This window comes from Chelonoidis abingdonii, chromosome 4 (genome assembly GCF_003597395.2).
Source record: "Chelonoidis abingdonii isolate Lonesome George chromosome 4, CheloAbing_2.0, whole genome shotgun sequence".
Lineage (NCBI taxonomy): Eukaryota > Metazoa > Chordata > Testudines > Testudinidae > Chelonoidis > Chelonoidis abingdonii.
The window spans coordinates 19810809-19833572 of record NC_133772.1 but is presented as its reverse complement, the minus strand read 5'-3'; the positions used below and the strand labels follow the sequence as shown (position 1 = coordinate 19833572).

Below are 22764 nucleotides of genomic sequence, written 5' to 3'. Positions count from 1 at the left end.
ACCCAGCAGCTAAGAGGAAAGCTGAGCCCCTTGGACATCAGCAGAGGGGCTGCGGATTGGACTCCGGAAAAACTGGACTAGCAGGTTGATGACAGCCTGCAGAGTGAAGGAATTCCAGATCAGGCCCGAAAACCTGAGCAAATGTCTGAGCAACTAATTAAAATACACACACACTCCCCCATACACAAGGATGCACAAAGTCCACAAACGGCCTCTTACAGACAGACACATATGTGCACACATGTACCCTCTCACGCCAAAACAAACATACATTCACACACGCCCTCCTACAGAGACAGCTGGACACACAGACAGATATTTGAGGATACATACACACTCTTACACAGAGACACACATAAGCACACACTCATGCTGAGACACAGGGCAGGTGAGCAGGGCAACTGGTCAGCCTGCGTGACAACTGACAGGGGGCGCGTCACAGCGCTGTGCCGCTCCCTCACACCCCTTTTCCTACCCTCATTGGCTGGCAGCCACTCTGGGCTGGTGCAGTGCCCAAAATGTTTTACGCTCCAGCTGGCAAAACACTTGGAGCTGGCCCTCCTGAGAGAGTCACCATGTGCACAGCCACACGGTGTGACATCCCTCCCATACCTGGACAAGCAAGGCTCTCCCAGGACAGTTACCCATGCTCAAACAGCTCCCTTTGTGCAATCCTTGATGACAGGTGCCAGGTACAATCACTTGTTTCTCCGAATGGAACGAAGGCGGGGGGGAACCCCTATGGGAAGGTCATGAATGATCAAGAGAAGCCAGAGGGAAAGGCTGCCCCCTGGAAGGGCTTCCTACAGGGGAGCATCCCATGGCATTTGCAGGACTTGCTATCTCCTGAAAACAGCCTGCAGTCCAAAGCCATGGCCAGCAACCATCTTCCCCATCTTCAGGAGTTCGCTCTTCATTTGGCCTATTGATATGGTGTCGCTCACTGAAAGGGCACAGGTGCAAAAGTGATTTTGAGAAAGAGACGTGAAGACAGAATACACAAATGCTTGGCTTTCATCCAAGGGTCCCAAAGCACTTCTCTGCTCATCTTCCCAGTGCCCCTATGGAGGAAATGCAGGCCCTTCACCCACCACTGTAGTGCAGCCACCTCTGGGATGGAACTCAACAGCTTCTGACCAGAGCCAATTGAAACTACTGGGGAAATTTAACTTAGCAGAACATAAATTCCCAAGTTGGGATTTACCCAGGATATTGTGGCTAGCATCCCTATCTTTAGAAAAAGGGCTAAGGGATCTGCCCTGAACACATGGACTTGTACCTTAGTTGTACACATAACCCAAAAGGCAGCAACCCAGCTTCTTTGCTGAGCAAAGAGAACCAGTTACACGTCTCAAGGCACACTTGCATTCTCCTGAGTCCCTGTTCCAACCTAGGCCAGACGTCCCTGAAGGAGTATGCACCAGCTGAGCATCACCCACTTCTGGCAGGCTCCCCCTAGTCTCCCACACCAGACCTGGCCATGGAGTGGCATAGGTCAGGGCCAGCAAGGAGCCCCCCTACACCAGGGGAATTCTCTGATGGGCAGATACAGCTTCCTTCTGGCCCCTTCGCACCACTCAGTTTCAACTCAGAGTCCAGCCCAGTGCCTCCCGCCACTAGGACTCAGCTCTGACACCCAAGGAGGAGCCCCACGGTCTGCGTCAACATTCCCACCCAGGTGTTCCAGGGACGTCTCCCAGCCATGCACTTCCAGCTTAACCTTACTCAGCTTAGGAAACGTAACCAAGATCACAGCTCAAGGTGGCTTGACCCAGTGACTGAGCAAGGATAAAAGCCAGAGAGAAAAATAAAAGACCACATCACTTCAGAAAAGGCACTTGGATTTGTCCCCACACATCATAATTTTCCTCACGGAAATGTTCTTTGCCCTTGCTGTTCCATGGACCAAGCTAGCTCCAGCCAGTTTTTTCGGCGTAGCCAGCTTGGAAACCCAGCAGCAAGACAGAAAAGGGACGCCCTGTTCAACGGCAGGAGGTTTGTTTCCTTAGCTTGAGTTTTTGTCCCAGCTGAGCCGCGTTCTGCACAGGCCAATAACTTCCTTCAAATCCCTCACTTATAACAAGAGCTTAACGTCCTGCGACTTCTCCTTCAAACTCGGCACAAGAATGACAAGGCACCGGCTCAAATCCAAGGGCTGAAATGAGGCTCCGCAGCCCCTAATGCCAGTTTTATTAAATGCAACGGAGACAGCCAGAAGCCAAAAGGCCGCTGTGGCAGGAGGAGTGCTTGAATTCCTATCCTGGTTCAAAAGGTCACTCAGGATTTTTGGGGGCGGGGGGGGGTTGCATGTGGAATTTCTTTTAATAACGTCTAAGTTGCAGACAATCCTCTACAAGTCCTACAAGGAGCAACCCCAGGCTCTGCCTGCTACTCAGATCCCACCCTTGCTGTCGCACACATCCTCCCCATGGCACTGAAGAGGACGTGCTGAAGCCAGTGGCTTGGTGAAGAGGGCTCTGGCATGGAGGCTTGTGCCCCACGCTGCGGGTATGAGCTGGCAGCAGCAGCATGGTCCAGAGTACAGGGCATGGGGCTGGGAGTCAGGATGCTTGGGTTCTATTTCCAGTTCTGCCACTGACTCACTGCAACACCCTAAGCAAGTCACTGGGCCTCTCTGTGCCTTAGGTTCTCACTGCCAAAAAAAGCACGGGAGTTTTTACCTGGATGCAGCTAGACAAGGCAAACCCCAGGTGCGGGGTATAGGTTTGACTGTAACTCGCCAGCTCTAGGTAATAACTATCTGCGCCTTGTCTCCACTAGGATTTTACATCAGGATAACTCTCTAGGTGGAATGAACACCACTTTTTATTTTTTGCAGTGAGGACACAGCCTCAGTTTACTTGCCTGTGAAATGGGGATAATGGAGACCTACCCTCCTTTGAGTGCCACGGATAAAGGACCAGACCCTCAGCTGGTGTAAACTGGTGTAGCTACAGCACGTGCACCCGCTGATGAGCTGGCTCAAAAGATGCCTTTATACATGCAACCTAGGATTATTTTCTAGCAGTTGTGTTCCTGAAGCCAACGACAGCTGGTTGCCTGGAACTGCCCACTGGTCTAAGAGAAGAATAATCAGATAGGTCAGGAGTCTCAGGTCTGCATTTCACAGACAGGGTGTGGGTGAGACCATACCCTCTCTGTGAAATGTGGACAACAATCCTTGGCCTTCCTTCTGGGAGGACAGCTAGCATCTGTAAACCAAGAGCAGTGAGTATTGCCAATCATTGGTCTAGTCCTGACCTTGGCTGCAATTACACAGGAGGTGGAGACTGGTTGGAAGCAGGTTCTCCATCCCACCAAGAAGGCTGCTGTTGCTCTAGAGCATAGAGCCACCAGAGATGGTGCCCAAGAAAACTTTGGGTGGAATTTGTTTGATACAAGGGGAAGGAGAATTTGTCCTGGCTGGCAGGGGGCTCCCAACCAAGGAAACATGGCCTGAAATGTAAGCGGCTGGGAAACTGATCAGTTTGACAGACCCCGGTGAGTGGGAAGGGAATGTCACTGGGCAAGCAAAGAGCAATGGTCCCTGGGTGAGCAGCAGGGACAAGGTAGAGAGATCTGTGCAGGGAGGAAGTGGACTTTTTCTGCCTGATAAACTCCTCCCCATCCCCTGGGCTATATTGCTTCCCACAACTCCCTTCCAAAAACACAACCATCCAAGTGCACATGACAGAGGACGGGTGAGGCTCGATAGGGGGCACATTTACGGCATTGGTTGCTACCCCATAGGCCCCAAGCAGCACAAGAAGGCAGGATCTCAGCTTCCCACCTCTTCCTGTCCCCATTACCTAACACCCAGCTCCTGGGCTGAGGTACCTGACTGGGAGAAATCCAGATAAAGCTGAATGCTCAGGAGCAGGGGGAAGAAACAGTGAAATAATCTCCCTTCCCCAGGCCAAGGCCTACTAAAGTCATCTACTCTCCACCACCAGTGGCCCTCAGTTCCTGCAGGCAGCCTCTTCTCACCCACCCTTTGCACTGCCTGTGGAATTCCGGCCCTCCTGCTGGAGCCAGGATCTTTGTAAACACATGACATCCTCTGCTCTTCATCCCGGCTTTGCTTTCTTTCCTTGGGCTCATCATCTCCCGGGAAAGGAAGGCAGGGCCACCCCTCCCACCTCTGGTTCCAGCTGTGTAAATCTCAGGCTCACTATTAACAGAGAGGACGGCAAGATCCCGGTGATGAGGCTTAATGCACAACGTATGTGCGCATAACCCCCCAGCAATGAGCTCACTACCGATCGCGCTGCAGGTGCTAATGAGTTAAATCAGCATGGGGCCGCTTCCGCCTCTTCGGCAGAGATCTGATGTGAGAGGGACTGTAAATTGTTCTATCTCCTTGGCTTCTCTACCCAACCCCTGGGTGCTAATAGGCGCGGTGCTATTCCTGCCTCCTCCCACAGAGGGTGCCAATGGAGGAAGGGGTGGTGATGCTACAGGAGGGCAGGTGGCCTGCTAGTTCCCTTGAGGCAGTGCTGTGACAATAGGGGACAGGATGTGCGACCCCTTTGTAGGCAGATGCAGGGTTTGTCTTGGCCTGGGGATTATTTACCCACCCTGGTTGCTGGTTGACATCCCTGCCATATTTGCTATTAACTCATCTGTTTTGGCAGGTGCACGGCTGACCCTCAAGCACAAGCGAAGGGAACAGGCAGCTGAGGCGCCTGCATCTGAGGGAGGCTGGTCCCTTCTCGGGTAGCTGGGGAAGAGCAGAAAGTCCCTGTCAGACGCACACCCACACGCCAGCAGGGCCGATGGGGGAGGCAGTTCATGTTGGTTTCCCCCACAGACACAGATGCACTCCTGGCAGCTGGGGTCTGCAGCTCTCAAAACACAGGGTGTGCAGGTGTGTGCGCACTCACGTGGGGGACTTCTGCCCTTTTGCCACCCTCCTGACTCCTCATGCTACTCTCCCTCGACTGAGCACTTGCCAGGCAACACCCAAGCGAGGCTATTCCCAGACAGAGACCGTCTCACTTGGTGACCGAGTGGGATGGGCTCCCCTCTCCCTCTGAGGCTGAGCTGGCTGGCTGATCTCCTGGATTCTACCCTCAGCTCTGCTACTGGCTGCCTGTGTGACTGTGCACGTCACTTCTCACCCCCACCCCATGCCTCAGTTTCTCCATCTGTAAAGGCAACCAGCCTTGTAGAGAGGGCGGTCGAGGACAAACCCAGCTAGCGCTTGCATGGCGTGCAGCCACATGTGGATGAAGGAGGCTATGGGCATTATTTTTAGCTACATAGCCTGGTGCAGGGCAATACCTGCCCTGCTCTCCACCCACTGCCCACCACTCCCAGAAAGCACCCCTAGCAGGGAGCCTCTGCTTGTGTGACGCAGCGCGGTGGCTCACGCTCTGTCCCTGCATCTCAGAATCCTTAGCGCTGGTACCGTGGCCCCTCCGAGGATTCCAGGCCGGAACGGGGCAGCTGGAAAGCACAGATCTTCTCTCCTGGCATGAGGAGACCCACTGACTTCCCAGCACTCCTGGGGTGCCGCTGCAGAATGAGGAACAGCCTTAGCACACCACCGCTGCCTACGTGGGGAATAATAACCCCAGGCCCAAGCAGGGACTGATCGCTAGGTGCTGCCAGTTCAGAGCTCCTGAGCAGCTCCATGCTCACAGATACCACCACAGGGATGAGATCCAGGGCTGATGTCTCTCTTGTCAGCAATTTTCCTGAATAACATGTCTGAAATACATAACTGGGAGATTACGATCTTTCAGCACGAGGTCCTGGGGCAGGGGCGGTGGGCGGGAGTCAGCATTTCACTGATGATATGTCAGTGTTTAAAGAACTCGGATGAGTCTCTGAAGGTTCCCAGCTGTTGCTGCTGTTCTTACTGCTACATCCAGATACAACAACTGGTTTTTTAAAGAAAAGATCTGCCCCCAAGATACATTTTTGTGTTGGTTTCTAACACACTGGACTCTATGCCGCAGAGCTGAGGACAGGCAGGACTCAAGAAATCAGGGGTAGTGCTAGAATGTGGTAGGGCAGGGCTCGGCCAGGGATCAGAGCATGGCAATGGGGGGAGATGTGAAGGCACGACCGAGCTGGGTAACTGAATGCAATAATGCAAAGCCAGGCTGAGCCAGGGAGAGGGCACAGCGGGGAGATGGGAAAGCCAAAGCAGCTCCTGGAATGTTCCAGGATAGACCTGAGCAGAGAAGATGGGGATAACCGGGCAGCAGATCGTTAGGGAGCTCTGTAATGCTGCATGACGAGGCTGAATGGGTGAGCAAGAGAACCGTGAGGCTGGGAAGGGAAGGGGGCATGGCAGACTGGGGATGGAGAGCAGGGATCGCAGCTCATCACACCCTCCACATACATTCTGCTGGCTCCTGCATCTCCATTTTCTGTGTCTTTCCCAATTTTGATGCCTCTTAAAACTTTTCTCTCTGTCTCTCCAGGATTCGCTCCCCGTACGAGTGGCTCAGCGAGACTCCCCAGCAGCTAGGAGTCCCATTTCTTGGCTGGTCGTGCCCGCAGACCTGCCAGGACTTGCTGATGACAAGCAAAATTTCTAGGAATGCTGTTTCCCAGTTCAGTGGGGAAAACCTGTGATACATGTAACTGCTCACCCACTGGAGCTGGCCTGAAGATTGTCTGCACGGAGCCCTTTGCACAGCTACATGGCAGATTACATGGCATGTTGGTGGTATCAAGGGGCACCCGAGCCTTGGAAGGGGGATCTTAGGACAGCACCAGAAAAGCAAAGCAGTATTTTGGTTCTGAATTCGCCAAGGGCTGGGGATGGGCCACACTGTTGCTGTTGTACTGAATGAGCCTCCTCTCCTGTTTCAGTCCATGAGACCTTGTGCATGGCCTTGCTGGCCTCACACCAGCTGGGAAGCTTGTACAGTGGAACAGGACTCTTGACATTTCCAAAGCCAGTTTTCTGGGCTCAAAAGATTCTTCAGAAGGCACAAAATGAGACATCAAGGGATTGCCCGGACCTGATCCTCAGGGCCCTGTTTCATCTCAGTTGGATTCCATCCATACTGCAGAAAGGTGACACTTTCTCTTTTTTGTTTGAAGTATCGTGGCTGTGTTGGCTGCAGGATATTAGTGAGGAGAGGTGAGTGAGGTGATATCTTTTACTGGACCAACTGCTTTCAAGCTTACACCAAGCTCTTGAGCCAGAGTCATCTCCCCTGCTGGTGCGCAAAGGCCTACTGAGGATCCCAGCTCTGCAGGAGGCAGGAACCTTGGCTCGGCTTGGAAGAGCCAAGCAACACGGGTTTCCTCCAAGATACCCATACCTGACATTGACTGAGGACACCAGGCTGCCCTTCTTCCCCATGCGAGCCCCCAGTGTCCTGATCATTTGCAAAGCACTGGTCCAGACACCTGGGAGCTCCAGATGGAAACAGGGGCTGTGGGAAGGTCTCAGATGGTCATTACCCAGCTTGGCACCATCCTGATTATGCTTCTTGGGAGGCAAAAATTACAGCAGGGACTTAGACACGCTGCAGGTTCTCCGCCAGCCAGGATTCATACCACGAGCCATGAAGTACATTGTTCCACTGACCCCCAGCGCGGGGGGCTCAATACAGATTGTAGATTCAGAGGGGCAGGAGCTGTCCAGGTTCACTTACTAGGATTCACACTCACCCCTTTAGACTAGGATGGGGGGTGTAGGGGGACACAACTCTTGTATCCTGTAGGTGTTCAGCTTCCCCACTTATCAGGTCTATGGGTCCTGAACATCCCCTGGCAATCACGGGCCTGATGGGGTGATTGTGGGAAGGAAACTCAGCTTCGGGCAGTATAACCAGCACCATGTGCAAGAGCTGCTCCTGCTCCACTGACAGGGCTTAGCTCCTCCCACCACCCTCCTTGAAGGTACATCATCCTCAATCCAAGGAAAAGAATAATCATGTATTATTATTTCTCCATTAATATTGCAATATTTCCAGGTTGGGCCCCTTTGTGCTAGGTGCTGTGCAGGCATACGATAAATGGCAGGTCCATGCCCAAAATAGCTGTAGCTGTCTCATCAATAAGACGTGCACAGAGGCTCTGAGCCAGACATCAGCTCCTGCTTCATCCTTCCCCAGCCCAGAATCAAAGCTTGTTTCCCACCAGGATAAAGGGGACAGAGAATGGAGATCTGCAAGGGTCTGTTTAAAAACAGACGTAGGACAGCAACAAATCCTTCCCATGATAAATCTCCTAGTGAAGAAACCCAGCAGTGTCTGCCTGACCCTAGAGAAAGGGTGGGGGGCCCTTTAACTTTGCTAGCTGGACTGGCCACTTAGAGCAGCTTGCATTCCTCTCTGGGACACAGCAGCAATAAACACTGCAGTAAAATCTCACAGCTGGAGGATTTGTGCAATGCCATACTGCGTGTCTGGAGGCACAGGAGGGAACATGGATCACCCTGCAGCTCCGAGACACTCCTCCTTGGACCCGCGTGAGGCAGGACATTGAGGGGGGAGGTGATCCATCGCGATGGCTCAGAGACTGGCTGCTCCACCAGAGACTTCTCAGCCACGAGAGCTGATTTGCTGTGCCCAGCCTCACAATGCAAGATTGGAGAAATGTGAGCCTGCTGCTTATGGGCCTGGGCCTGACCTTGTGAGGGTCTGACCACCCTCCTACCTCACTGATATCAATGGGAGCAAAAAGTTCTCAACAACTCATAGGAAGCACTGAGCACGTCCCAGGTTCATGACCAGAATCAGGATTCAGGGTTAACACCTCAATGAGATGAATGGAACAAGCCATTCCCCTTGCAGGCTTTTTTCAGGCTGCCTGCAGACTCAGGAAAACACCCAGCTATCAACTACACTGGGGTCACGTTTTCTCTGCAACTATGAAAGCCAGAAACACCCTGTTCTGAAATGTAACCCCTATTAACACAGCCCAGCTTTATGTGCATCCCACAGTGATTAGACCACATATAAGGGTTTGATAAGCCTGCTGCTGCCTTCAAGCCACTAGAGCTGGTCCTTTAGCTCAGGCTCATAATTTTAGATCCAGAAGCTGTGGGGTCAATCCCTGCTGACGATTCAGCCAGTGGCACGCTAGGGGTACTTGGTCCTGCCTCAGCACAGGGGTGGGGTGGGGGTGGACTAGACGAACTCTCGAGGGCCCTTCCAGCCCAGCATTTCTATGGATCCTATGGTTAACATGCACACTGAGATTCCAGAGCACAGTTCTGCAGCCAGCAGCAGATTCCCTGGCTTTAGACTCAAGGGGAACACCTGCCTGCCTGACTGCCCCCACCTCCCACCCCCAAGCAGCTTGCCAAACCCTTACCCAGACAGTTGTGGCCGTCGTGTGCCAGGTGGAAGCCGTCGTAGCAGATGCAGCGGTAATTCCCTGGGATGTTGACACAGTCATGGACGCAACCAGCATTGTCGTCCCGCTCACACTCATCGACGTCTGCAGAGAGGGGAGAGAAGCCCGAAGAGCGGTGAGAGACTTGAATCCCCTCCCCAGGCCCATCGCTGCACCACAGATCAGCTACACACCTCCAAGGTAGGAGGGGGTTCACTGAGACTTGCTAACTCATTACACGTGATGCTCTTGGTCACCACACTGGCATTGGTCAGGGTGACATCCACGCCCCCTAACATCACACATCCCAGTGTGGGCTAGTGCCACTCACTTGCATTTTGGTGCTCCTTGCACCAGATACTCTGGGGCTTCCCCATTGCATCACCATGGCAACAGTATGGCAGGAAGGATGGGCATGCCATCGACACTGAGACCAGCCAAAAGCAGCTCGGCAGGAGCAAAGCACCATAACCACAGGCCTGTTATCAGCCTCTGCCAAGAGTCAGCAGGCACGGGGTGCAAAACAGATCACGCATTCAAACATCAGATACGGTCGCAGTCTTAAGGAAGCCATCGGCTCATGACCAACAGAACAAGCCTTGCAAAGACAGCGTGACCTTTGCTGTGGGCTCCAAGAGCAAAATCCGCCCAAGTCAGGATAGCTGGGCTTGACACAGGGGGTGTCCACAGAGTAGTACCCAATCCTGCAGCTGCCCCTGCTGCTAATGCACCATTACTCTGAATGTGTAGCCCTGTTCTGCCCCAGCAACCCACGTGCATGGGGAAAGAGGATGCTCCCATGGAGCTCAGCTTCATGGTGGGCCCGGGATGCAAACATCCTGCATGGGGAGCTCTCTTCCCCCCACCTCCTTAACAGGACTCTTGCTGTGGGACAGTAGGGCCCATAGGTCAGAAGGCAGAATGCGTCACTGAGTAAGCTAGTCTAGTAAAGAACTGGATGCGTTTAAAGCAACATGGTGCAGACAAAACTGCTGGGCTGACCTCTTTGCCAACTTACAGCCATGACTTCCATGGGGTTGCACAGTACATAAAACAACTCCGGATACACCCCCATCTAATTAAAAAAACACAGGTCATTACCTGGGTCACTGAAATCATCTAGGATTCTTAAATCCAGTTTAACCATCCGCTGCTGATGCAGTTTGTGTTTTCTGCATCTCTCTCGGCTGCGACAGCAAGTCTAGCCTGGTCACTTGCACTTTCTATTTACAGTCCGTTTTTCACTCTATTGGTTTGTGTCTCTGTACTAAGGCTGGAACAATAGGAACTGCCGTACTGGATCAGATCCAAGGTCCATTCAGCCCAGAATCCCATCTCTGATAGTGGCCAGAACCAACTGCTTCAAAGAAAGTTGTAAGAACCTCACAGATCTCATTCTGGTCTCTAATAATTAGAAGTCAGCTTAAGCCCTGAAGGATGAGGCTTAATATCCCTTCCAAATTTTTTCATCATTAATTACGATAAGTCTGGATATGCTTGGTATCCATGTAAATACCTAGTCCTTTCCTGGCTCTTGCTAAATTCTTGGCCTCAGTCTGAGGCTGCTGTGTGTGGGGTAGTGGAAATATAGGGCATCATTTGCATTTTTAAAATTGGTTCTCATTTTCTTTTCTTTTGTTGAACTTCACAACGTGTCTCTTCCTATTAAGCTATGTACAAATGCCTTCCTCCCCTCACAACACAAGCTAGATTTTGGACTTCAGTTGACTGGCTGTCGTCTCTTTAATCTCTTTGTTTGTTTCTCCACCATTCACCATGTCAGTGGAAGCTGAGATACTCCAGAGACGAGTGAGTTGGTTCTGGTGGTTAAAGGAATGGGTGTCGTGCTCAAGAGGAAAGCGTTACGGAAGGCAGTGTAATCAGAGTGCAGGAAACAAACCTTGTACAATGGTTCCCCACTACTAGTCCATGCCATCTCATTTCCAGCAACGGACTGCACTGGGGCTAATAACTCTGCAAATGGTGGCTGCTTTGCACTGCAAATGCGATTACAACAGCTAAAAGGGAGGCGCAATTGGGTGGGAACCCTCGTCTTTAGAGAAGAGATAGGTTTGTGGCAAAAACACTGAACTCAGACTACAGAGATCTGGGTTCAGTGCCTGATTCTGCCAGAGACTCTCCATGTGTGATCATGGGCAAGTCTCTTAATTTTTCTGGACCTCCACTACCCAACTGAAAAATGGGAATAACAATACTTCCATTCTTCTACATTTAGATCATAAGTTGTTGGGGGCAAGAAGTGTCTCTTGTGGTGTATAGGTACAGCCCCTAGCACAATGAGGCCCAAGGAGCCAAAGTAATGCTCAGACATAACATTTTACACAGCATCTTTTATGGAGCTACCTTTGGTTAGTGATCAAGTATCTACCCTACAGACCCCTAGAAATGACGGCAGAAAGTTTCTCGCAATCTTTACATTAGCTTTCCACCAGGGGTCCCTGGCTTGGGGCATAGAAGATGAATGGTGCCAACAAAATAGAGAGATGAAAAAGATGGGAAGGGAAGGAACAGAGATCAAACTTGAATCTCTTCTATGCTGTACGCAGTTATAGAGTCCTGAGGCAAGAATTGCTCAGAGCAGAGAATATCTACCTCTAGCTTTTCCCCTGCTGCCCACCCTCACAGTATCTTAGCATCTGTGCCATGTAGAATCAACAGCAATAGTGAAGTCTCTAGCGGACTTCATGGAGTCTCTGGCACAAGAAGTCATAAATGGATTTCCTGAAATGGCTGAAGATGATTTTTAATGCGCTCTGTTTCCACAGTTAGGCATCTCTGAGCTTAGACTGTATGTAGATAAACACCTGTCAGGGATGGTCTAATACTTAGTTCTGCTTGAGTGCAGAGGACAGGACTAGATGACCTCTCGAGATCCCTTCCAGTCCTATGATTCTATGAATCCATCAGCTATTTGTGTCCAGTCTATTCTGATCCCAGAGCATGATTTCAAATCAAACAAGAAACTAGGACTATTAAAATTCCAGCCCAATCATTTTATTGTTGCTCTTCATTTCAGTGAAATTATTTTGGAAGGGACCTTACACAGGGGTCACAGAACAGAGGGTACAGCATTGAGGTAACTGGGCAGAGCACCAAATGGATAGTCAGTTTCGCTCCTGGGTTCTAGTCCTTTTCATGTTTTCTGCACAAGGCTACAGTGTTTGGGTTGCAAAAATGGCAGGAAAAGTTTCATTTCTTTAAAACAAAATCCAGTGCATCCTACTAGAATTTAAATAGATACAATCGCGGGAATCTGTCTTTTCCTAAAAGTGTGGGGGTGATGCCCACCACGGCTTTGTTTTTACAAATTCTAGATTCCAAGCCAAATTCCACCCTTCAATTAAAAATAAGACCCAGACTTCTCCTGGCCCAGAAGCTCCCGTTGCACAGGCTGACCCTGTGCAGGCCAAAACAGGACCTGTAATTCCCGAATGGCACAGCTGGTAACAACACTGGAAGCTGCAGTAGTGCAGACAGGACTGTTTTTAAGACTGTCATCCAATCCTGCAGTAGAACTTCATTGGTTAAGAATTGGAGCTTCTCATTTTGGCCTGAGTAGTCAAGGCAACAGTAGTATAAACAGAGCCACTTTGGATTCACTGTCGCCCCTCCATAGCAGCAGCCATGGATTTACGGATAACGTGCCACGGATTTACCAAAACGAACTCTGGATTTGGGCAGGAAAGGACTATAAAGGTGCACAAATGACTGCAGCCACAGCAGAAAGCTCTCTGGCTTTAAAGAGCCACCTATCGACCTTCACTCCAACCAGCCCAGGACTCACAAAACTTCCAACTGCTAACTCTTTAAGAACACATTCACAGCTTGGGTTGGTTTTTCGCCCAGCGGGACTGATTCACGCTCCTTACCTTTGCAATGCTTCCCATCCCCGGAATATCCAGACTTGCAGATGCACTTGTAGGATTTGGGGGTATTCTGGCAGAGGGCATCAATGTGGCAGTTGTCGGTCCCCTCGACACATTCGTCAACATCTGTGGGGAGGAAGAGAGAAAGCAACGTCACGAATCTCTGCACTGCTGCACTGCCTGGAGATGCACTAAAAACACCCCACCTGTCAATACTGCGCTGGGCTGCTGCTACTCTGCGGGTGAAAGGCTCTGCCGGTGAAAGATCAGCCTGAGAGACTGAAATTCGACCAGGTGAAGCACGGACAGCAGCAAGGCAGACTTGCCACGTGCACTGACCGCGCCCAATCAATGGGCCTCAGCCGAGCCATGGAGGGAGCCCGCTAGGGGCGAGCCATCAGTCTCCAGGCCTCCTCCAGCCCTTAGCCTCTGCTGAGACTGCCAATGACAGGCCTGACACAGCTGGCGCTCACATCAGTGGAAAGACTCCCAGTGACTTCACCAAGAGCTGGATCAGGATCAGTACAAACAAGTTCAACCGTGAGCTGTTGGGCTTGATGCGGGAATCCCCACACAGTCAGAGAGCGCCGCTCCCTCCCCAGCCAGCCTTCTCCCTGGCACAGCCAGAGAGCACCAAGCCCCCGCAGTGACTAGAGACTAAACTCCCCTAGTCTCCGGAAGCGGGTTCTCAGCCCTTCTGGAGACATTCCACTCTGCCCAGGTCTTCAGCTGGCCCCCTTTCAGCAATGGGGTTTATCCTCACAACCCCTGCGTGAGGCACAGTCGGGCTATGATCCTCATTGCACAGATGAGGCACAGAGTGACTCGGTGACTGGCCCAAGGTCGGACGGTGGCTGATCCGAGAACGGAACCTAGGTCTCCTGTATCCCAGTCTGTGACCTTACCTGTAGCCCATCCTCCTGACTCCTTGCTCCAGAATGGAGTGCTCCTTCTCCTCCTTTCTCCCCTCAGTTCCCCTCTTGCCAGTCTCTCCCTTCTTCTGCCCCCCACCCTTCTACCTCCTTCGCCCACCAACCTGGTCTCCCTTCCCAGCTCCCACTGCTTAACCTCACTCTTTTCTTCCCTCCCTTTCTCTCCATCTGTCTGCTTCACACGGCCCTCCTCTCCCTGCCTCACTCCCTTTTCGCTCACTCTTTAGAAGGTGCCCACCAGCCCTGTTGCAATTCAGCAGCAGCAGCAGGTACGCTGGCAGGCGATGTACCGATGGCAGGGGATAAGCACCAGGTAGGAGGTGGAGGAAAGGTCTGGCTTCCCCACCACCCCGGCTCCGGGAGGATGCAGTCTGTTGGCTGCAAAGGTTTAACACAGCAGGAGGCAGAGTTATTGGGGGTTTGAATGACAGTGGCCATTTATAAACAGACAGCCCTTGACTGGGGTTTATGAGTAATAGGCTATTCACTTGGTTCCCTTCTGGCTTTTCACTATGTGGTTCCCTAAGGGTATGTCTACAGTTCAATTAAACACCCATGGCTGGCCCATGTCAGCAGCCTCGGGCTGCGGGGCTGTAAAACTGCAGTGTAGACATTCGGGCTCAGGCTGGTGCCCAGGCTCTGGACTCTGCGAGGTGGGAGGGTGTTTTATGGCAGCGTAGACATACTCTAAGTGAATAACAGAGTCCTCATGTGCAGCAGCAGGCACGAACCCGTCTATGGCTCACATCTCATTCATTCAGCTAGAGGGCCACCACTGCAATTAGCTCGACTGGTTGACTTTTCAGTCCCAGCCAGGGAGTGACAGGTACAGGCCCCACCCCCAGTGCTGCAAGCTGGCTGATGAGCTATTGTGGCATCTTATTCTGCTTTTGCTTCCTTCCCAGGCTGGCTTTCACCCCCGGTTCTCACAAGAGCGAAGGGCACAGAAGCTGTGCTGATGAGCAGAATAATGCAGGCGTTTAAAAGGGTTTTAACGACGACGCAGACCGTAAAAGGAGAGAGAGTCAGTAGCTGCATCTCTCTCCACCGCAAGGTATTGTACAGATGGCTTCACAGAGCTAGAGGAATGGTGGGCTGGTTGGGTTGAGGCACGGGACTGAGGCTCAGGAGAGCTCTGTTTGAGTCCTGTCTCTGCTACAGACTCCCTTTGTGACCCTGGTCAAGTCACTTGACCTCTCTGTGCCTCAGTGTCCCATCTGTACCATGGGGATCATAGGAAGGGTGTTGTCTGGGTAGGTCCATTTATACTTGTGATGCTCAGACACGACAGCGACGGGGGCTGTATAAGACATAGGAGAGGGGGATAAGAAAATAGGTCTTGACCCACAGCAGGACTGTTCCCTGCAATACACCATCTAGCTCACAGGCTCTCAGCCTGGGGGTCGTGACTATTTGGTCTTTCCCAAATGGCTAATCTCAGTGGAAAGAGATTGAAACCCACAGATCCTTGGAAAGCCCAGAGTGGCCGGGATGCCGCAATCTTCTCTTGGGAGACTATTCCGCTGGCCTGGGAAATCTTTGCTTTCAGAAGATCTAAAGGGCAGCTGAGCAGACTCCCAAGTGGGGGAAGCCGCCATTCGAAGCGTGAACGTGACTAATGGGAGTTATCCCAAGGAGGGAGTCCCACGTCGAGCAGGAGAAAACCCTAGTTACTCTCTCTCACTCTGTCTCTTATTCTGACACTTGCAGGGAGATCACAGGAGCTGCTGTTGGGAGGTTTTCACTTGCAACGCAGAGGGGGCACATGCATGTATACTGTATAAATATTTACACAATGCATTCAGATTTGTTATCCTACATTAATCATGGCCGGGAGCCACTACTGCAACCCCTGGGTCATTAATCACCCATTAGAACCTCACCCAACACACTGGAGACAACAGAAGATTTACAGTCTGGGGTGGGGAAATCGGATCCAACTTTCTGCCGGAAGAGGCACCTCCAGACAGGGTGGAAGAGAGCACGATGCAACGGTTCCATGTCGCCATCGTGGGACCTGATTGCCTTCTTAGACTTAGGGCAGGTCTTCGCTACTGCTTGAGTCGATCTAACTTACGTCGCTCAGGGGTGTGAAAAAGACACACTTCCCCCGAGCGATGTAAGTTACAGTGATCTAAGTGCTGTCCTCACTGGTGCTATATCGCCGGAGATGCTCTCTCATGGAGACGGAGTAATCACACCGATGGGCGAGCGCTCTCCCGTCAGCACAGCGTGTCTTCACCAGTCGCAGTGCAGCTGCATCGGTGCTGGAGTGCTTCTAGTGTAGACCTGCCCTCAGGCTCTACTTGCTCGGATCAAATTCACCAGGGAGCCCTCTGCTCAAACCCATCTAGGGCTCGAAGTTAATACAGCCACTCAGTGCACAGAGCGCTCACGAGGAGAGAAATCAGATTTTTTGTGCGAAAGCTTTTCCGGATAGTAGCGAACCCTGTCAGGCCCGAGCGGTTACCTCTTAACAGCCACATGGAGACAGCCACATTCTGAGCGCATTTGGCCTTGCTGACAGCTCGCACTGGGCTGGGCACAAGGAAGGGGCCAGTCCCCACTGTTAAAGCTGTTGGCAGTGAGACTTCCCCAGCTGCAGACTTACCCTGTGCTCCCCGTTGTCCATCCATCCCCCCACCAACCACTGCCACGCGCACTTCACCAATCTGCTGCAATAAAGAGTCTGTGTGCAATGAAAGCTGCCCAGCTTCCCCAGGGATGCTTTCTGGTCACCTCTCTTCCTTTCTGAAGCTGGGATCAAGGCTGTCACCGGCCCCATCTCCCTGCATCCTTCCTCTCATTGCCTTTCCACCTTGGTCTCTGCCCTGCTGCCCATCCCTATCGCTTACCCTTCTGGGAAGGGAAGCCCTCGCTAGTCCAAACCTTCCACCTTCCTGGGATTCCCCACCCCCTTATTCCTATGAAACTGTGTATTTCCAACAGGGCAGCCAGCGCCGCAGACCCTCCAACAATAGGTGAAGATGAAAGGGCTTCCACAGAGCCAAACACAACGCTGTAGCTTAGAACTAGCATCTACTCCACCACAGGGAACCCTTAGGACACAGGGGTCTTAGATACAGATGGAAGGGAAGGAGGGTCAGATTCTGTTGTCAGTCATACTGGTGTAACTCCAGGGTAATTCCACTGATTTAAATGTAGTTACTCCTGACTTACACAAACGTAGCTGAGTTCAGGATCTGGCCCAAAGTTCCTTACAGTTCTACGGGTGAAAGGGGGAAGGTAATTTCCTCCCAAGTAGAGCCAGGCATTTTATTGTGGAAATATACCCCTACTCCTTGCCTCACCCTGCCCCCAAGGGCGCATGCACCCAACAATACACGGGCACCACTTTTAAAATTAAAAATGTCTGCAAATAAAAACAAGATGGAAAAACCTGCAAAAACCCACAAAAGCGTAAAGTTCATCCTCCCCGAGTCATACTTCCCAGCTCTAGGGAACAGAGCCGAGGATCAAACAGAGAATTCCACGACCACATTTCCTAAAGGAGACGAGGGGCTCAGAGAGCTTGCCATGGAACGGGAGTGGTTCCAACCCCTCAGGTATACAGAGCCAGGAACCCGTGGCTCAGGCTGCGGTGAAGGGATCCCAAGTTAAAGGCTAATGGTCGCTGCAGGACACACAGAGTCCCCCTAACCTTTTCCTTCCGTTTCAACGCTCTTGCTGCTGCCCACAGCAATCCGCAGACCTGACAGGCTGCCCCTGGGGAGACACAGGACGCCGGAGTCTGATGCAAAGGCCAGAGATGCCCCTTAGTACAGACAAGGGCGTCTTGTGCCCCAGCAAACCGCCACTGGCACGGGTTTCACTCTCTCTCTCAGACGGTACCACAGAGTTGGGGACCTGCGTGGTGCCTGCTACGAGGGAGAAGGGAAGGATTCACAAGGCTGCAACTAAAACACTTTTCACTCAAAGAGCTATTCAGTGCAGGAGGAAGCACTGGAATTACCATAACTCACCATTTGGCATCACGTCCAGCTGCAATTAGACTTTCAAAGGAATATTCAACTCTATGTAACCTTTTTCATCGCATTGAAAGGGATGCTAAGAATAGCAAGACTCAGCACTTAGGCACGGCTGCCATCTTCACAGCACTTTTCAGACACTAACCAATTGTGCCTTGCAGAAGTAGTGAAGCATCAGTTTACAGATGAGGAAACTGAGGCACGGACACAAAGGTCTGGCTTTTCAGAAGTGCTGAGCACTTGGGGTTCCACTGCCTTTAGCAGCCCCTGTGTGTGCTTGAAAGTGCTGGAAATGACTGGGCCAAAAGATGCACAGAGTGTTCACGTCACAGGCACCCAGATCTCTTTACTCCAAGTCTGATGCTTCAAAACACAAGATCACCTTCCTCCTCCTTCTGAGCGCAAGTCACAGAGCAGGAGCCCGTGGGCACTATACAGAGAACAAAAGACCTTTGGCCAAAATTTACAAACCCAGGAGGCTAAACTGAGGCTCCCTGATCCACATTTAAACACCTAAGTAAAAGCAGCCTGATTTTCAGAGGCGCTAAGCAACACCAGTTTCCACTTACTTCAGTCAGATTTGTGGGTACTCAGCACTTCCAGAAAGGAGGCCACTTATGCATAGGCACCTACATCTGGATTTAGGAGCCTAATTTTAGGTACCACGGCTGGAAAGTTTTGGTATAAGTGACTTGTGGACAGTCAACTGAGGGAATCGGAGTCAGAACGGGAATTAGAACACAGACAGGCATCCAGGAGCAGTTCCCAGACTCTGTACTTAATAGCTCTCGAGGCAAGATGCTTCTTTACCCGTGCTGATAATAAAATCACATTAGCTTTGAAATTTCTAAATATTTAATTTAATTTACTCTGCTTCACTTTCACTCTGCGGAGACAATGAGATCTTCTAGTTCTCAAACTTTAGCAACCCGGGGATCCCCATTTTGATTTAAAAATTTTCACAGACCCCAAAACCCCATACTCAGGCCCAGGCCCCACTCCCACTCCATCCGTTCCCCCAAAGCCCCACCTCTTCCCGCCTCCGCTCAACCCTTGCCTCTTTCCACCCCCTCCCCCGAGTGCACCCCGTCCTGTGCAGGAAGCGCTGGTAGGGAGGGGGAAGAGTTGGTCATTGGGGCCCGCAGACCCCCTGGAGTACCCCTGCAGTTGGGGTACAAAATGTTGGATTAACTGGCAAAAAAAGAAAAAAATGACAAGAAAGCGAGGGACAACCAAAAATGTGGTATTTTCAACATCTTCACTTTTCAAAAACCACATTGAAAATTTCCCAGAAAATATCGGACAGGACTCTTTACTGCATCCTTTCAAAAAATGTCTCACAAAAAAAAATGTTTTCCCATGAAAATGCAACCCTGTTTTTCTGCAGGAAAAAGATGTCAGTTGAAAAATTTTGACAAGCTCTAGGCATGACACTGCTGTTTGCATTTCCAGCACTATGGAAGGCAGAAGGGTTTTGATTATTAGACCACCTGAGCAGAATGTTTTCAACATCCCATTGATGTTTCTGTTCATATTTGCTTTTGTAAAATCCTCTCTCTCTCTCAAATGTAGGACACAACCTATGTGATGCTGCCCCTTGATGAAAGAAAGTCTTTTTAGTCTCTGCTCTCAAATCCAGGCTCAGACGCAGGTTTTTTCTAGCATTCTGGGTGAAGGAAGTTCCTGACACAGCTAGCACTTGACATTTGGCATTTGTTCTGTTTATATAGCACAAGGGGATCCTGGACCATGAGTAGGGCTCATAATTAGGAGCATGAGGAAGGATTTCAACATTTTGGGGTTGAAATGGCTGGAGTCATTTGTTCTTGTGTGGAGTCACTGCTACCTACTTCAACCTAAATGATTAGGAGTGGGCATTAATTATGGGAACCCAGCTGGAGAACCTATGGGTCTGATTTGCAATGGGGCTGAGCTGTTAGACCTCCAGATGAATTCAAAAATCCATCCAAAAATGGAGGCACTAAGAATTAGTGACTACACATGAGGAGAGAGACTGTACAGTGTTGTTCCCTGAGGAGCTCTGCCTAGCAGCCCCACACTTGCCTGTCCAGCTCCATCGCCAGGCAAAGCCAGACTTATCAGCCTCATTAGGATATATTCAGGCGCTGGATAAACCAGCTGACACAAACTTTCACTATGTGACCGTTCCCAGCCGCGTCAAGGCAATTAGAACACAGCGACTCATCTGGATGCCAGCTCAGCCCATGCTGCAAGACAATTCACTCTTCACTTAGGCCACGTCTACACTATGGGTGCTGTAGCTGTGCTGCTGCAGCCACTATCGTGTAGACACTTCCTCTAGCGACAGAAAGGGTTCTTCCATTGCCATAGGTAATCCACCTCTCCAAGCAGTGGTGGTTAGGTGCACCGAGACATATCTACATCGGGGGTTAGATCGGCACAGCCACAACATACAGGGAGTGCCAGAGCGATGTTGACCTAACTTTTAAGCAACGAAGAGTCCTGTGGCACCTTATAGACGAACAGATGTATTGGAGCATAAGCTTTTGTGGGTGAATACCCACTTTGTCAGATGCATGGGTAGGTGCCACAGGACTCTTTGTTGCTTTTTACAGATCCAGACTAACACGACTACCCCTCTGATACTTAACTTTTAAGCACAGACCAGGTCTTATTTTGATTGCAAGGAAAACATGGGCACCGCCTATACCAGGCTCTGGGCAAAGAAGTTAAAAATCCAATGCAAAAAAATCACACCAGCACATTCTCCTCCCATCCACTGTCACTGGAACGTCTCTCAGACCAGATCAAAACCCCCAACTACCCTGCAAATTCCTGAGAGACAGACCCCCACCTGCAGCCCTCCTCAAACACCTGCTGAACACGGGCAGACTTTGCAGCTTACCAGCAGATTGAGATCCACAGGCTATTTTGGACCCACACGTGTAGAGTGAATCCCATGGGCCCTCTGGGTAGTGCTAGTGCCTACGCTGATCTCGACCAAGGACTAAATTATTAACACTTGTCACTACCAGGCCCACAGTAGGATGGGTCCAAGACTGGGGCCATACTAAGGGGGTGGGGGGAGGAGAAGCATTTGGGTACCTGAGGGTGAGGATACAATTTCTTCTTCACTATCTCTCTCTCCTTTTTCATGTGGCCAGGTGCTAGTGGACACCCAACAGCAGCAGCAGCAGCAAAGGGTTCTGGGAAGTGGCAACCACAGCACATGCCCAGGGCATGGCCTGCCCCAAATGGAATTTTGTGTGTCACTCAGGAGGAGAACGGGGCAGTGGAGAAGCAGAAGGAAAAGCTGAGGGGAAGTTATTTGGGTTGCTCCCTAGCCATGGGGACAGCCCCCATTTTCGAGCACCCTCGGGGCCTCTCCACCCACCAAAGGACCAGAGACATGGCCCCGGAGGGGTAGCTGCTGGTCAGAAACAAAAACAAACACCAAGGACAGGGGTTCCTGGAGCAAACAGCCTCAAAGCACTAAGGCAAAAATAAATACAGTGAAAAACTTAGGGGGGTGGGGAAGGCCCCCTGTGCTCACACACCTCTTGAGCCATAGCCCACCTCTTCTCTCTCCCAACTCCTATTCATGCTGACAGCCTCAACCTCTGTCAGCTGTGAGCTCCCTCACTGCAATGAGCCGGCACCCAGGTGTTCCCCCAGCTCCCTGGCACAGCTGCCACTCTCTCTCCATTCTCCGACCATTTCTACTCTCTCTGCCATCACTTTCACTCTGACTGTCCTCTCTTACTCCATCTTGTTTTTTATCCTTTGGGAATTCCCCTCTCCCTCCCAGCCCCAGAGTGAGCTCATGACTAGGGGTTGCTGTCTGGACCCATCCCGCTCTGCACTGCCGACCAAGAAATTATCATCTAGTGATCTGGGTGCTAACTTGGGAGATCTGGGCTCAATTCCCTGCTCCATCACAGACTTTGGACATGTCACTTAGGGCCAAATTTCTAGAGGTCTTTGGGCACCCAAAGGTACAGACAGATAGGTGCCAAGTGGGCTTTCCAAAGGGAGTTAGGGACCTAGGCATTTATCTTCACCTTTAGACACCTAAATACATTTTAAAATGTAGCCTTATGTCTCTGTGCCTCAAATCCTTATTTGCACAGTAAGGACAATAGCTTCTAGGCCTGTCACAAGGAAAACGACATTAGAAATTGCCAGGCACCCAGATACTGCCCTGTAAATACCTAAGCTACCTAGCAAGCTAGAGTGTCTGCTGGCTCTTCATACAGGAGCAGGAAGGTAAGACAGGATGCTGTGCCATAGGACCATGCTGGGAGATCCAAGGCTGTGTGGCATTCCTAAGAAACAGGAGTACAAGAATCAGTGACCTGGTTAGCAAAGGAAATGCAGACCACTGTCGGCAAAATCAAAACCAGCATTGCCCTCCCTTACGACTGCAAAGACAGGAAAAGTGTAAACACTGAGGCCAGAATTTTCAGAAGGGCTCAGCGTCCCCACTTAATGCTGGATTTTCAAGAGAGCCCGGCTTCCAGGGCCGGCTTTAGGAAGTGTGGGGCCCAATTAGAACAGTTTCGACGGGGCCCCAGCAAGGATGACTAAAAAAAACCAACAACCGCATGTAAAAAAAAACACATGGGGCTTGTACTCACCAGGCAGTGCTACGAGTCTTCAGCAGCA

At 51.2% G+C, this 22764-nt stretch overlaps 1 protein-coding gene across 2 annotated transcripts in view; it reads right to left on the bottom strand.

The window, feature by feature from the left end:
- Window positions 1-22764, bottom strand: part of SCUBE3 (signal peptide, CUB domain and EGF like domain containing 3) — a 102474-nt gene that overhangs the window by 70668 nt on the left and 9042 nt on the right. For both annotated transcript variants that reach the window (XM_032792592.2, XM_032792594.2), the window contains exons 2-3: window positions 13200-13322; window positions 9289-9414 (exon numbers count right to left, since the gene is read on the bottom strand). In XM_032792592.2, coding sequence (XP_032648483.1) covers window positions 9289-9414; window positions 13200-13322 — 249 coding nt within the window. The remainder of the gene's footprint in view (window positions 1-9288; window positions 9415-13199; window positions 13323-22764) is intronic.